The 13,287-nt window shown below is 41.9% G+C and overlaps 1 protein-coding gene across 5 annotated transcripts in view; it reads right to left on the bottom strand.

The window, feature by feature from the left end:
• APBA1 (amyloid beta precursor protein binding family A member 1) overlaps nucleotides 1-13,287 on the bottom strand; it is a 205,841-nt gene that overhangs the window by 31,187 nt on the left and 161,367 nt on the right. For all 5 annotated transcript variants that reach the window (XM_074394704.1, XM_003935634.4, XM_010346139.3 and 2 more), the window contains 3 exons: nucleotides 11,461-11,556; nucleotides 6,885-6,924; nucleotides 3,038-3,183 (listed from right to left, as the gene is read on the bottom strand). In XM_074394704.1, the coding sequence (XP_074250805.1) occupies nucleotides 3,038-3,183; nucleotides 6,885-6,924; nucleotides 11,461-11,556 (282 nt within the window). The remainder of the gene's footprint in view (nucleotides 1-3,037; nucleotides 3,184-6,884; nucleotides 6,925-11,460; nucleotides 11,557-13,287) is intronic.

The raw sequence follows: 13,287 nt of genomic DNA, 5'->3' as shown, positions 1-13,287 counted from the left end.
CGTATAAGTGATGTGCCCTGTGCTTGATTTTTCCCTGTAAGGCCATCTCAGCACTACCTAAGTGTCATAAGGGGACTGGCAAGGTATAAATGTTCCATCTGTAGGAGTCCTAAGCTATCGGAGGGCTAATAAACAAGGCCCCAAATAAAACCCGAACCTTAAATTTTTTGAAACCTTGATGGATAGATCCTAGGAAAAACTAACCTCAAAGCAACATGCAGTTTGCAACCTCAGGAGTCTTCAGCACTCCTTTGGGGGCAGACTGCTGCTTTATTCTGGAAGATGCGCCTGAATGGGCTCTGGCAGCATTCCTTGAAAGGGGCTCTTTGGCATTTTGGTAGAGATAAAATCTTTGTTTTGTGGTTCTGCCCTGAACGTTATAGGGTCTTGAGCACACCTGGCTCTGACTCAGTAAATGCCCCCACTCATGGTGACAACCAGAGGTGCCCCCACCCATTTCCAAACACATCTTACGAAGGCAGTCCCTGTCTATCAGAGACCCCGAGTGAGCCACACCAGGCTTCTGTGTTTCCACCAGACCTGGAGAAGCTAAGGCACCACTCACCTGGAAGCCTAGGTGACATGTCTGGCAACCATGGAGTACACGGAGTCAGAATGATGTCTGTTATGTCTCTGTTTTTAAAGTTCTCTGCTCTGTACCAAATAGGATGTGACTATACCTGAAAAGCAGCTTGTTCTGGGAGGCTTGTGCATTGTTGTTTTGAATGCTGTGCCTGGAGGACAACTAAATTAAGATGGAGAAGACCTTGGGGAAATTTGCTGGCACAATGTCACCACTTTGTGGAAAGGGGAAGGCAGTGAAAAGGAATTAGGCCAAGCTTGGATGGGCGGCTCCCCAGGAACCTGGTAATGTTCTACCCACAGCATTATTTGGTCTGAAAGTCCCAAAAGGTATGAAGGTCAGACTCTTTCCGTGGAGTTGTCCTGTTGGGAGCCACAGAGCAAAGACACATCTCTTTGGGTAGGGGGTGGAGCTTCCCTTGAAAGAATTGGCTCTTTCCACTGTCCCTCATTCCAGGAGAGGCTAATTTTAGAAGACAAACATCACAGCAATAAGCCTTATGGTAGCAGGGCCTCTGAGGCACAGATAAGGTTTGTGTGCCCGGATGAAGTGGCTGAATCGGTCCCTGACACATGGAAGGAATTAATAGGTCCTGTTAGTAATCTTGACACTAGGTCTGGCTTCTCAGGGTTGTGACAACAGCCACTCATGAGGCAGCTACAAATCACTTCTCCCTGGTTTAGAAAAACATCAAATGTCATGTCAAACGTTGCAGCATGGGCTTACTGTCCAAGGAGAAGTTAAGGGAAGAGCTGGCTCTGAGCTTGGGAGAGAAGCACTTCCTCCAAGTACAGAGAGGTGGTCTGATCAGTGGGTGACACACAGAGGCCTCAGCAGCAGGAGCAGCAGAAATCAGCCCGAGAGGGAAGCCATGAGAGGGATTTGGGGCCATTTGCACAGTATCCTGGGAACTGCAGGATAACTGGACAGCTGAGGCTTCAAGGGCATCATAATTACAGCATTAGTGATGATACAAGCTGTTTAATATTCACCATATGGCAGAGTCTGGACACGTGACTATCATAGGAATCAGCTTGGGCGTGAGGCCCGGACCAATGGCCTCTCCTCTGTAAGCACCTCTTGGAATTGCCGATTGTTCACGGTTCCCTTCTACCTCTCAGGCAGAAGGCAACGGTCAGAGGTGTTCACATCTGCAGGCTTCCCCGGCACTCTAGCGGCACTCGGTCTCTGACACTGTCCTCTCCTTGTTGGGCACACCCCTCGCACTCCCTGGCTTGCTTCATCATTCCCTCATTCGTGCTGCTGAGCTTGAGGACAAGGATCTCATTTTATCAGCTGTTGTTTTTCTTCCCTGCCAAGACCCTGCATAGCCCTGCATGCCTAAGTGCTCAAGGAATATTTTTTCTTCGACTGCGAGATCAAGGACTCTCAGTTACTGCTGTCTATCTGTCCCTCTTTCTCCTTCCATATTAACACACAAATACCAGGATGCAACCTGGGAATGTGTGAGAGAGAAGGTATGAAATACGGAATGGCTCCTTGAAAGAGGAATTCATTTTAACCAGTTGAAACTGGATAAAACAGACTCTGGCAAGTCCTAACCTATTCCAACTTGTTGGAAATACCTGGTCCTAGGCTTCTATTGTGATGCTGTCCCTAGAGCTGTGGGAGGCTGTCCAGTGGTTCCAGCTGCTGGTGGCACAATGGCATGTGGATGGCATGAATGCACCTTAAGTGTCCCTGGAGTCCTGGTTTGCCCATGATTCTAGGTAGTTTTGGTATCGTGGTGGAGATTCTAGAGCTCTGCATTTCTGCATTTATTCATGGGAATAATCTGGTTCTGGATGGTTCAAACTAGTTTTGAATGACTTAAACCAGATGAGAGTGGTTCCTCCTGGATCAAACAGGCTTGTTCCTTTTATATCTTGAGAAAACAGATTCAAGCATGTTATGACTGGCTCGAATTAGTTTAAACTGGATTAGCCTTGCATTGATCTTAGACTAGCCAGGTTAGATTTGGTCAAAGGGTTCATTTTCCTTGAAGCAAGCCAGTTCAGTCTAGCTTGAACAGGATGGACTGGTTCAAAAGCAATGCCACCTAGTTTGAACCAACTCTGTAACACGAATGTTTGCCACTGACCTCCATGGAAATCCAGTAATACATATCTCGCACTTGAGACATAATACTCAAAATGACATCCTTCCTCATTACATCAACTTTTCAAAGGTTATTATCATAAGTATTTCTTCTCAAGATTGGCCATTTGTAACAACCTAAATAGATCATATTTGTATATAAAGACTTCAGGAAACTTTGGAAATATTTATTTTTGGTTTTAATTGTTAGCAGGCACATGGATAAGCATGGCCTGTGTGATGTCATCTCAAACCACTCTCCTCTAAACTAGATGTGGAGTTGTGGCAAGTGCTGTAAACTGCGCAAGTGCCCACACTTGCCCACTGTCCCCTGCTGGAGCACCCAGACGTCCTCACCTTGATCCTGCTTACAGCTTCCTGGGCCTGCATCATGCGCACATTTTTGGAAGGAGTTTTGTCTGAGAGCAGCTGAGTGGAGCCAAGGTAATTGGCAGCAAAAATGATTCCATCGATCAAGTCCTCAGGGTCGCAGGGTCCTGGAACTGTAACATAGAGCCACAGTAGTGAGGAAAGCCATCCTGGGACAGGGACCACCAACCCCCTTGATGGCACATCACCACTCCCCCTTGGCTCACCACTGGCACAGGTGGCCAAGGTACAGAGACTCCTGAACAGGTGAGCCAATCTACTGGTCTGAGGCATCCCTCTGTCTGTCTGCACCCATGCCTCATTTTCAAATAGAAGGTATAGTTTCTTAGAATAATTTGCTTCTCTAAAACCACTTACTATGAAAAGGAATGCAAATATTTAATTAAATATAGAACATAAAATTCAGTGATAAAAGGTACTGTTTCTCCTGTTAGACTAAGCTCTTAGGGGACAAGGACCATGTCATATACAACTCTGACTCTCTTGTATCTTACTGTCACCCAGTTGGTATCAACTAGCTGTTTGCTGGATAAATGGTTAAGTAACCAGATGGCTGTCTTTTTAGAAGAAAAGCTTTTTACAGCAATTCCTATTACATACCTCCCATTCATATCTCTTCCTCCATTTAATACATAATGGAAGAAACAAATTTATAGATCAGAAAAGTAGAATATTTGTTTCAGAATGTCTAGATTCCTATAATGGCTTCTTACCCCAATTGTGCAAGACAGATAACATGATCTCAAAGCCACGGTCCCATGCTGCAATCTTGCTCACTCCCAAGATGTAATATTCTTGGCCTGTGCCCACATACAGATCAATTCCAAGGAAAATATTATTTTCTGTTCTAATTTACCAGCCTTTTAAGTCAAACCTGTTTTAAATATTTTAATCATTGGGGGCATCTGATTCTAACCAACCACAATTACTTGTAAACCCTAACTCGAAATTAAAACTGGGATTAATATGTAACTGTATAACAGTCCACTTAAAAAGGCATTTTAATCTGTAATTGAAACCTATGTGTTTTCTTTCTCTTTTTTGAGACAGGGTCTCACTCTCTCACTCAAGCTGGAGGACACTGGAGTGATCTCAGCTCACTGCAACCTCCACCTCCCAGGCTCAAGGGATCCTCCCACCTCAGCCTCCCAAGTGGTTGGGACTACAGGCACCACCATGCCCAACTAATTTTTGTAGTTTTTGTAGAGATGGGGTTTTGCCATGTTGCCCAGGCTGGTCTCGGACTCCTGGGCTCAAGCAATTTGCCTGCCTCACCCTCCCAAAATGCAAAGATTACAGGCATGAACCACCATGCCTGGCCCTATGTATTTTATTTGACTTGAGTGGTACATCTGGGGAGACTAAAATATACATGTTAACCCACTGTTAAAACCTCAGAGTCTTAAATTAGATAACTTATAATGGAAACAATTTGCTTTTTCCTCTTTGAAGGCTAATCTGAAGTGCTTTTTATTTTTATCCTTAAACATCAAGCTCATCTTGAGTTTACACAGCTGCTTCCTCTGCTGAGCTACTTATCAGAGTACAGATGTAAAATAATCTACTCATTTATCTAAAACTAAGATGGTGCTTAAAACAAAGAAATTAAAAAGCATTTTAGGAAGGGCTTTCACAAAGCATCTATGTAGTAATTAAATAAGGAAGCCTGTTATTTGTCTTATTCTCCATTTTTACAAGCAAGACTTGGAGACTAACACTTGTGAGTGGTACACAGACAAATCTGCTTCCACTACATACCAGTAATTCACACTCTACTCGACAGCCACAGGGACCCGCTCTGAATCTTTTATAGATGTGAGATGGATTTGGGCTACGTATGATATACAGTTTCAGTTGTATAGCAGGGATGCATATAAAATAATATATGAACAGTTTTGAATCCACATTACACTTTATATAAAGTAAAAGATTGTCAGTTCTTCAATGATAAGTTCCTGATGATGCATTTACAGTGTTATTGAAACATAATCATTATTGCCAATCAGATATTGAGAAGAAACGTCTCATCTGATATGTGAATTTTTAAAAGCTTTCCATCTAATTTTTAAAAATCAATGTTAAAAGAAAAACAAAACTGTCTTCTGTATGGGAGTTCTAACATCATATATTCTTCCTGATTTGGTGCTATTCACTGAGAAGGCCCCTTTTTGGCTACATTAAGTGTGGGTATGGGGATATGTTTAAAAGCAATCCAAATGATATTTAAATGACTGTGGAAATGCCAAGCAGCAAAGTCACACGAATATCAGACCTAAATACATTTTGAGATATGATCTTATGCCATTTATCCTTTCGGGAAATAGAATATAATTGAATGTCACTGTCACTGCATCATATCCAGAAAAAAAAAAAGCCCAATTTCATAACTTCACTTTGGGCTCAGTGCTAGTATATTCTTACAAAGCTAAAAAAATATATTAAACCCATAATAATCCTATGTCAGAGAACTGCAAGTTCTCTTTTGGGCTTTTGGAATGTGGTTTTCCTTCCAGTGCTGCCTTTGGGTTGCTCTGTGGATGAGGGAGTGCACATGTGACATCCTCACACTCAGGCTAACACTGAACCTAAAAAATCTCTAGGCCTGGGGTACGAATATGAAGAAGGGAGCTTTCAAACTTCAGAAAACTTCCCAAAGTGCTCCCATGGAATTTCAGAGCCTCACAAAAATGATGCAAATTATTTACAGATGACTCAAGAAAGAAACCTGAGTAACGAAACCAAAACTGTGAGCTTGTCCTCGGCTTTGAGCCCAAAGGTTCGTGAAGGTTTGTGAGTCCTGTTAACTCTTTCCCAGGCAGTGGAACACAATGACTGTTCACGCACAGGATCCAAAGGCCAGATACACCCTCAGAGAGACGTCTGGGCGTTCTCTGGCTTCCAGAAAAGCCTCCTTCAAGGAAATGGCAATGCGCCAAGATAGAGCCTCAGCACCACCTCTAGCCAGAGAGTAAGTGTTTCCTTGTGAATGAGTGCCTGATTTGGTGCCCCATTTGGGTAGCACAATCTCCAGCTGAGGTACAGAGCTTGGCTGAACTTTGGCCCCACTTGGCCTCCCCTTAGGTGCCCTTGTGCAGTGAGTAACCTGCACAACCATGTGTGGCAGCCCTGCAGAGAACACTGGTTTCAAGAGAGAAGTATGGAGCCAGCCTGCCAATTCATAGCCTGACTCTGCACTGCCAACTGTGGGATCTTGGGCAAGATACCCTCTTGATGGCTTAGTTGTCTCATGTAAAACTTGAGGATAATAATAAAACTCACTTCATGGGACTGATGTGAGGATTCAATTAGTTATTACATGGGAGGTGCTTAGAACAGAGCCTGACAGAGTAAGCATGCCATACTGTTACTATTACTAGCTCATCCATGTAATAGATGGAAATTGCTGGGAAGGTTTTTCTTATAAAAAGGACTAATATTTCTGTCTTATTTAACGTTCTTTCTCACTTGAATTTTTCTTAGTGAATGGAAGAGGTGCACAGGGACAGAATAAGGAGACTTGGGTTTGGGATCCAATGTGACCACTGCTAAGCTGCACGACACTGGGTAAAGCCCACAGCTTTGGCTCCAATTTCAGAGTCTCCATCCACAGAATCAGTAAAGATGTGAGGAGGATTTTTGAGAGGCTCCCAGCTATCATACTTTGGATCTAAGATCCCAAGAATGTTAACATTGTGAATAAGTGACTGTGGCCTTTCTTCCCTTCTATTTGTCTTATATCTCAGTGCTTCATATGCCCCAATGCTAAAAGATTCATGAATGACTCAGTGCTCGATATTTTCTTTTCAGCTCTTACCTTCAACGTAGGTTGGGAATGAAGCCAAGCTTTTTCTTGACTGTAATTAAGACAAACAGGTTTCAAAAAGAGGAAAACATGATGAAATATGCATTAACACAATCATCCATGCAACATGAAGAATAAATACATCACCAGTGGCAGTTACCAGTTATTGATCATTTTTAGCTAGAGAAAGTAAAGTGCAGATAAACATGCATTTATTAATAAAGGTTACCTAAAACTCAGAATAGTATATTCGTTATTTTAGATGATCTAGAAATTTTATATTTCATAATCAGAGAGGTATTTGCCAACTAAAAAACAATCCCACAGACAAAAATCTCTAACAACAGCAATAAAAAGGTCACAATTTGTATACTTAAGGATTTGTATTTCCATGTGAAAAACTGATTAGTGAAAGCACCAATGCTATGATTATAGTTGAAATTGAGAATTCTCTTAGAGAAATGTATTTTAGTTTTTGTCACAGTGATCTCCCACTGTGCTAAAGATGTGTGCTAGAGTTTTTAAAAATCTCTTCCTTTTATCTCCTAAAGGAGTTTTAGTTGAAAAACTCCATTATATAAATCATGATTGTGTGTTATCTTAAAATAAGAACACAACAAAGGAGTAAATGTAAAAGTCTGGAATTTCTTCTATACCTCAGAACAAAGGTCAGTCTTCTCACAGCACTGTTGGAAGCAGAGATGATGAGCTAGACACCTTTTAGGGCCTGATTAAATGGCAGCTTAATCTGCCTGCTCTTAGAAGAGCAAAACTCACCTCACCATACGTTCCTATCAGAAGCAGATGTCCTAGATGTAACACTGACTGAGATAAGAGAAAGAAATTCACCCCTGCTCCCACCAGTAGTAGAATTTGTAGCTGGTATGTCTGGACCAGGATGGTACGAGCATCACAGGAGAGTGGAGAGCTAGTGTTAAAGACAAGTCCCTAAAATGGGCAGAAGATAAGATTTGCATGGCCAAGAATTTCACTGCTGAGAACCTAACAGGTTTTAGATGATTATTTAAATGCATACCTTTAAGAGAAAGGATATCTGGCATTGAATAGCTGTTCGGTAGGCTGACCTGCATATATGGTAGACTCTGGGTTGCCTGGCAAGCTGGATGAGGAAAGTGTCCTGGGTGAGTGTTGGGATATTATGGGAAGCAACACTTGAAACAGTGCTCTTTACTTGGAGGATGGGAATGGCAAAGGGATGATAAATCAGTTAATACTTGTACAACAGTCTAAAAACAGTAATTTTAATTGTTTTGTGAAAAATTGGGGCAGATGAAGAAACCTCTAAGACTCCACCTCAGTTCAGGATAATGACAAGAACTCAACAGTAATCACACAATACATTGTACAGGGCAACTTTTCAGTAAACCTGCTGCATGTGTGCTCACTGGGATGAAATGGCTCTGCACACCAATGTGAGTGGGTTTTTAGTGCACCAGGAATGAAAAGTTACTGGTTACTAATGCATTTATGGAAAAATGCTCACCAAATAAAAGCCAGGATATGTGGATAGAGGGAACAAGAACTCCAATTTCAGCACTGCTTCATGGTAATTTTATTTTCCACTTACCTAAATGAGAATATAGGCCTAGTTGAGAGCCATCAGTTAAATCTGTCTAATTCTGTTTGGTTTAAAGAAAAAAAAATCTCATAACTTCATGGTATGCAGATGGAAGCTAGCTTCTTCACAGGGGCTGAAAACTTTTAATTTATTACTTCTCAACCATCTCCCTACCCTTGTCCTAAGTAACTAGAGCCTAGGGTAATGAGAGTTTGTTTGATCAAAATTGCTTAGCCTCCAGGTACATCTAAGAAGTCAATTCTCATTTTCTTGCTCTATTTGGATACTTTTCTGAATGCTAATCTCAAAGACAGTGGCCAGATTTTAGCAGAAGGTACAAAAGAATTACTTTATAACTCTAAAAGCTGACATTTTATTAAGAGCTACAACAGAGGGTATGTGGTACATTCACTTACTCTCTATTCATGAGCTCATGACTAGCTTTTTTTAGTCTCTGGGGTAAGTAAATTTTTTTTTTTAAAGAGTTTTGTGAAATGAAAGAATCTCCAATTATCGCATACAAAGAGGATTTTCATCATGTCTAAGGATATGTAGAAACATGAGCCAAGTCTTGCAGGAACTGAGAAACTAACAAATTTGCCTTATTATATGTGATGCATAATCAAATGCTGAATATTTAGATGTCTGGTTAGCCATTTATTTCACACACGGACTGAGATGAACATCAGTTGATTCTTAACTTTCGAGAATAAATAAAGTTGCATTCAAAAAGCTAAAGGCTAGATCTTTGGGATTTGTGTTTTTTGGGGCACATAAATTGAATCATGTGCAGAATGTGGAGGCACAATTGGACAACTGGAACAATGACAGACAAACCACCTTGTCCATGTAGACTGTGACCTATAAACACTTTCTACTCCAGGAGTGGCAGATCTTAGCAGTTAAGAACGTGAGTACCCATGAGCTCTGGATTTGAATCCTGGCTGACCACTTGTGAGCTCTATAATCTCAGGTAAGTTATTCAACCTCTTAGCTTCTTCAACCAGCAAATGAGGACAATGATACTTACCTCGCAGAATTATTTTAAGAATTAAATGAGACACTACCTGTGATTTTTCTCAGACCATTTCCTGGAACATCAATGCTCAAGAAATGACAATGCTCATTACCATTATCATCATGGCAGCTGTTTGTTCTCCTCCAAGCATGTGCCATAAAAATGAAGCAAATTGTGGAATGGTGGGAACAGCAGAAACTGTGCCCATCACTCCTGCTCCAAATGGCCAAGGGTCTGAGGCTCAAGACCAGAGGAGGCCAAAGTATATTTCTAAATTCTAATGTTGGTGTCATTTTAGAGAAGGTCTATGCTTGTTTGATTTAACAGGAACAGATTAATTAAAAAATACTTTGCCTTTGCATAAATATTTAATGGAAAATATATGTGTATTCAAGGATACCTTAAGGGTAAATTTTTAACTAAGACTCCCTTTTAAAGCGATCTGCCACTCAGTTTAAGACAGAGATTGTTTTTTTTCATTGCATTTAACATAAAATTATCAGCAAAATGAGGAAAAAGGAGATTGTTCATCATGTGGTTTACCTCTTTGACACATCTCCTCAGTGTTGATGAGGGAGCATCTATATTTAGTGTGAGCTGAGCCCACACACAGATTATGGCGCAGACCAACATTTACCTGATGTTGACTCATTAGCAGGTGTGGGTGGCAGTTCGCTAGGTGTAAAAAGACCCTGGGTACAGGAAAAGGCAGTGGCTCCCCTCTGGGGCTGCCGTTTCTCAGCCCCAGACACCTCAGTAGGAGAAAGCAGCATCTTCTCACTGAAAAGCTCCCATTAGCAGGGCAACCACAGAATTTGTTGTCCAAAAACAATACTTTAGAGCTCCACTGTCTGGCAGTCTGCAGCCACACGTGGCTATTTAAGTTAATTGAAATGGGACAAAACGAAAACTTCAGTTCCTCCATTACACTGGCCACACTTCCAGGGTTTGACAGGCAAATGAGGCTAATGACTACCACAGTGGACAGAGAAGAAGTGGTACATTTCCAGCATCATGGGAAGTTTTCGCCGATGGCACCACACCAGCAAAAGAGAAGGGTGCTCATAAGGTGGGCTGTCTGGACAACAGGTGTGAACTGGAACCACACCCTGGGTAAACTGGGGAAATATAGCCACTCTATTCTTATGAAAGATATCTCATTTGGGCCTGAAATAAATGGGTATTTAAGAAACCAACCCGGCTGGGTATGGTGGCTCAAGTCTGTAATCCCAGAACTTTGGGATGCTGAGGTGGGTCGATTACAAGGTCAGGAGTTCTAGACCAGCCTGGCCAAGATGCTGAAACCCTGTCTCTACTAAAAATACAAAAATTAGGCAGGTGTGGTGGCATATGCCTGTAATCCCAGCTACTCAGGAGGCCGAGGCAGGGAACTGCTTGAACCCGGGAGGTGGAGGTTGCAGTGAGATAACACTGTGCCACTGCACTCCAGCCTGGGTGACAGAGCAAGACTCCATCTCAAAAAAAAAAAAAAAAAAAAGAAACCAACCCATTTCCCAAAGCACAGAGCAACTACAAATCCATAGCATCAGCAGGCATGTGATGCCAGGAGGAAAGATGCTGTACATGGAGTGTTTGGTGTCTGAGGTCGAGTGCTGTTCAACAGAATTTCTTGCAATGATGCAAATGCTCTATAATCTACCCTATCCAATACAGTATTCCCCACTGATAGGCATCACGGTTGGCTACTGAGCACTTGAAATGTGGCAACTGTGCTTGAGAAAATAAACTTTTCATTTTATTCATTCATTAGACACATTTATTCATTAGACCATCAGATAGCCAGTGGCTATCAAACTGGATATGGCGTGGCTTTAACAGGCAAATTGCACACTGGAGACGAGAAATCAGGATTGTTCTCGCCAGGGTAATGTGGGTCAGGAGTGCTGTAGGATGCTGTATTAGGAAGCATAGAACAGCATCAGAGTAAAGCAAAATGGCCCGATGGCTTTGATAACAAAACGGCACCCTACCTCTTTATTTGTGGAGGCTTCCGCGGGGTCACTGGGGTGAAGGGGTGTGCTTGATGACTCTGCACCCAAGGGTGAGGAACTGCCAGGAGACGGAGACTAGAACACAGCAAGAAGAAACACAGTGAGAACTTGAGGGGACTCGCCAGACACTTGGCTGGGGGAAAGTTGCTGGGAGAGAGAAGCAAAGAAGAATACAACCAAACTGACACCGTGGTGGGGAGAAAACCTCTTAGAGAGGAGCTGCCAACTGTACATAAAACACTGTGGTTTTCAAGCTTTCTTTTTCAAGTCCTGCCATGCTTTCAAAGGAGCTTTTCTAGCTCTGGGCTGTTTTTTTCCCTTAGGCCAAATGTTGAAAGAAAATAGAGAAAAGGTTGACTATCAAAAGTCCTAAATGAATTGAGCTAAGGATATTACACAAATATATTTAAAACATTTTTTTCTTACTGATGGAGCCAAATATTTAGGGTACCAAACATCTTATAAAATCGTCTGCCCCAAATGATCCAAATGAAAAAGTAAAAATTAAAACATACATCTTTAAAGAAGTAGCTGGGCCTGATTTTGATGACTAGAAACCATACCACCTATATTTTTTAAGTCAATTCAAATTTCAAATATTTTGTCCGATTTAGTCTACAGGCTATTGAAAATTCAGAGATATTTAGCATCCAAACATTACCTTGAATGCTCTTAGAACAGTTCAAAAATCCTTTGTCAAACAGTATATATGAAAATAAGGCTTAGAAAAATTAGGCCCAGGGAGAATGGCTAAGTTAGGTATGGTATTGCCTGGGCTGATAGGACCCCAGCTCCCTGTGCAGGCAGGCCCTGCTAGATGTGAATAGGAAACTCCTCTGGGTCAGTGTATACAGAAGGTGGCCATAAATATCTACTGAATGTATGGGCAAATAAAACAAGCAAGTGCAGGGATGGGACTGATACAGGTCCGGAAAACACTCCCCAGCCAGTCACCAATCACTGTTACGTGCTCCTGAAATCTTGGGAGATGAAAGTCATCTTCAAGTGAGCCACAGAGATGCTTACAAATTCTGCAGTGATGGTCTTCTGAGAGGAAGGTTGCACTGCCTCACAGGTCTGTTGGCAATGTTTGACAAAAGGCATAAAACACAGAGAAAAACCAAACACAGGTGTATTCTCTCAGGAAGCATGGTGATGTGACTGTGGGGAGGTAAGTCCTGGGCAGAGGAAGAAAAAAAAAAACCCTAGTGCTTGCTTGAACCCATGTCTGATTTGTCGGGACTGGCCCCCTTGGGGAAGCCAAGGCACAGAGACATCAGTACAGTATCTGCATGGAAATGGAGAATGTTTCATACAGCAGTGGTGCTGGCGGCTGGGGGTGGCAGAGGAGCACACTGATGGACAAGGGAGAGCTTGGAAAGCATTGTGTGAAATTAAAAAAAAAAATCTTTTCCAAAAAGTCTGAATCATGGAAAATATAGAGGGTCACAAGTGAACAGAAAGGCAATGCAGTGAAATTTGTTTTAATTCAGATGAAGAAGTTGTGTGATCCCAGTTTATTGCTGTGAGATTTGAATTTGTTTCTTATGACCTCATACACCTGATTCTAGGCAGGGAGGTGAGGACAACGAATGAACCCCTTAAACATTCACCCAAGAGAGCTGGTGGGTACTTGCTGATTTAGCTCTAAGTTTGGCCTACTCCCAATTAATGTAGTAAAGTCTCTATGAGAATTTAATGCCTTTAAATTTCCCCAGTTTTTCAAATCTGAAGAGCTTCTTTAGATATATATGGTTCTATTTTTTCCCCCAAGTAATTTTCTGTCACAAAGATTTTAAGGGTCTG

Source organism: Saimiri boliviensis, chromosome 2 (assembly GCF_048565385.1).
Source record: "Saimiri boliviensis isolate mSaiBol1 chromosome 2, mSaiBol1.pri, whole genome shotgun sequence".
NCBI classification, from domain to species: Eukaryota; Metazoa; Chordata; class Mammalia; order Primates; family Cebidae; genus Saimiri; species Saimiri boliviensis.
Note: the sequence above shows the minus strand (reverse complement) of the source record. Positions and strands in the feature narration are given on the sequence as shown.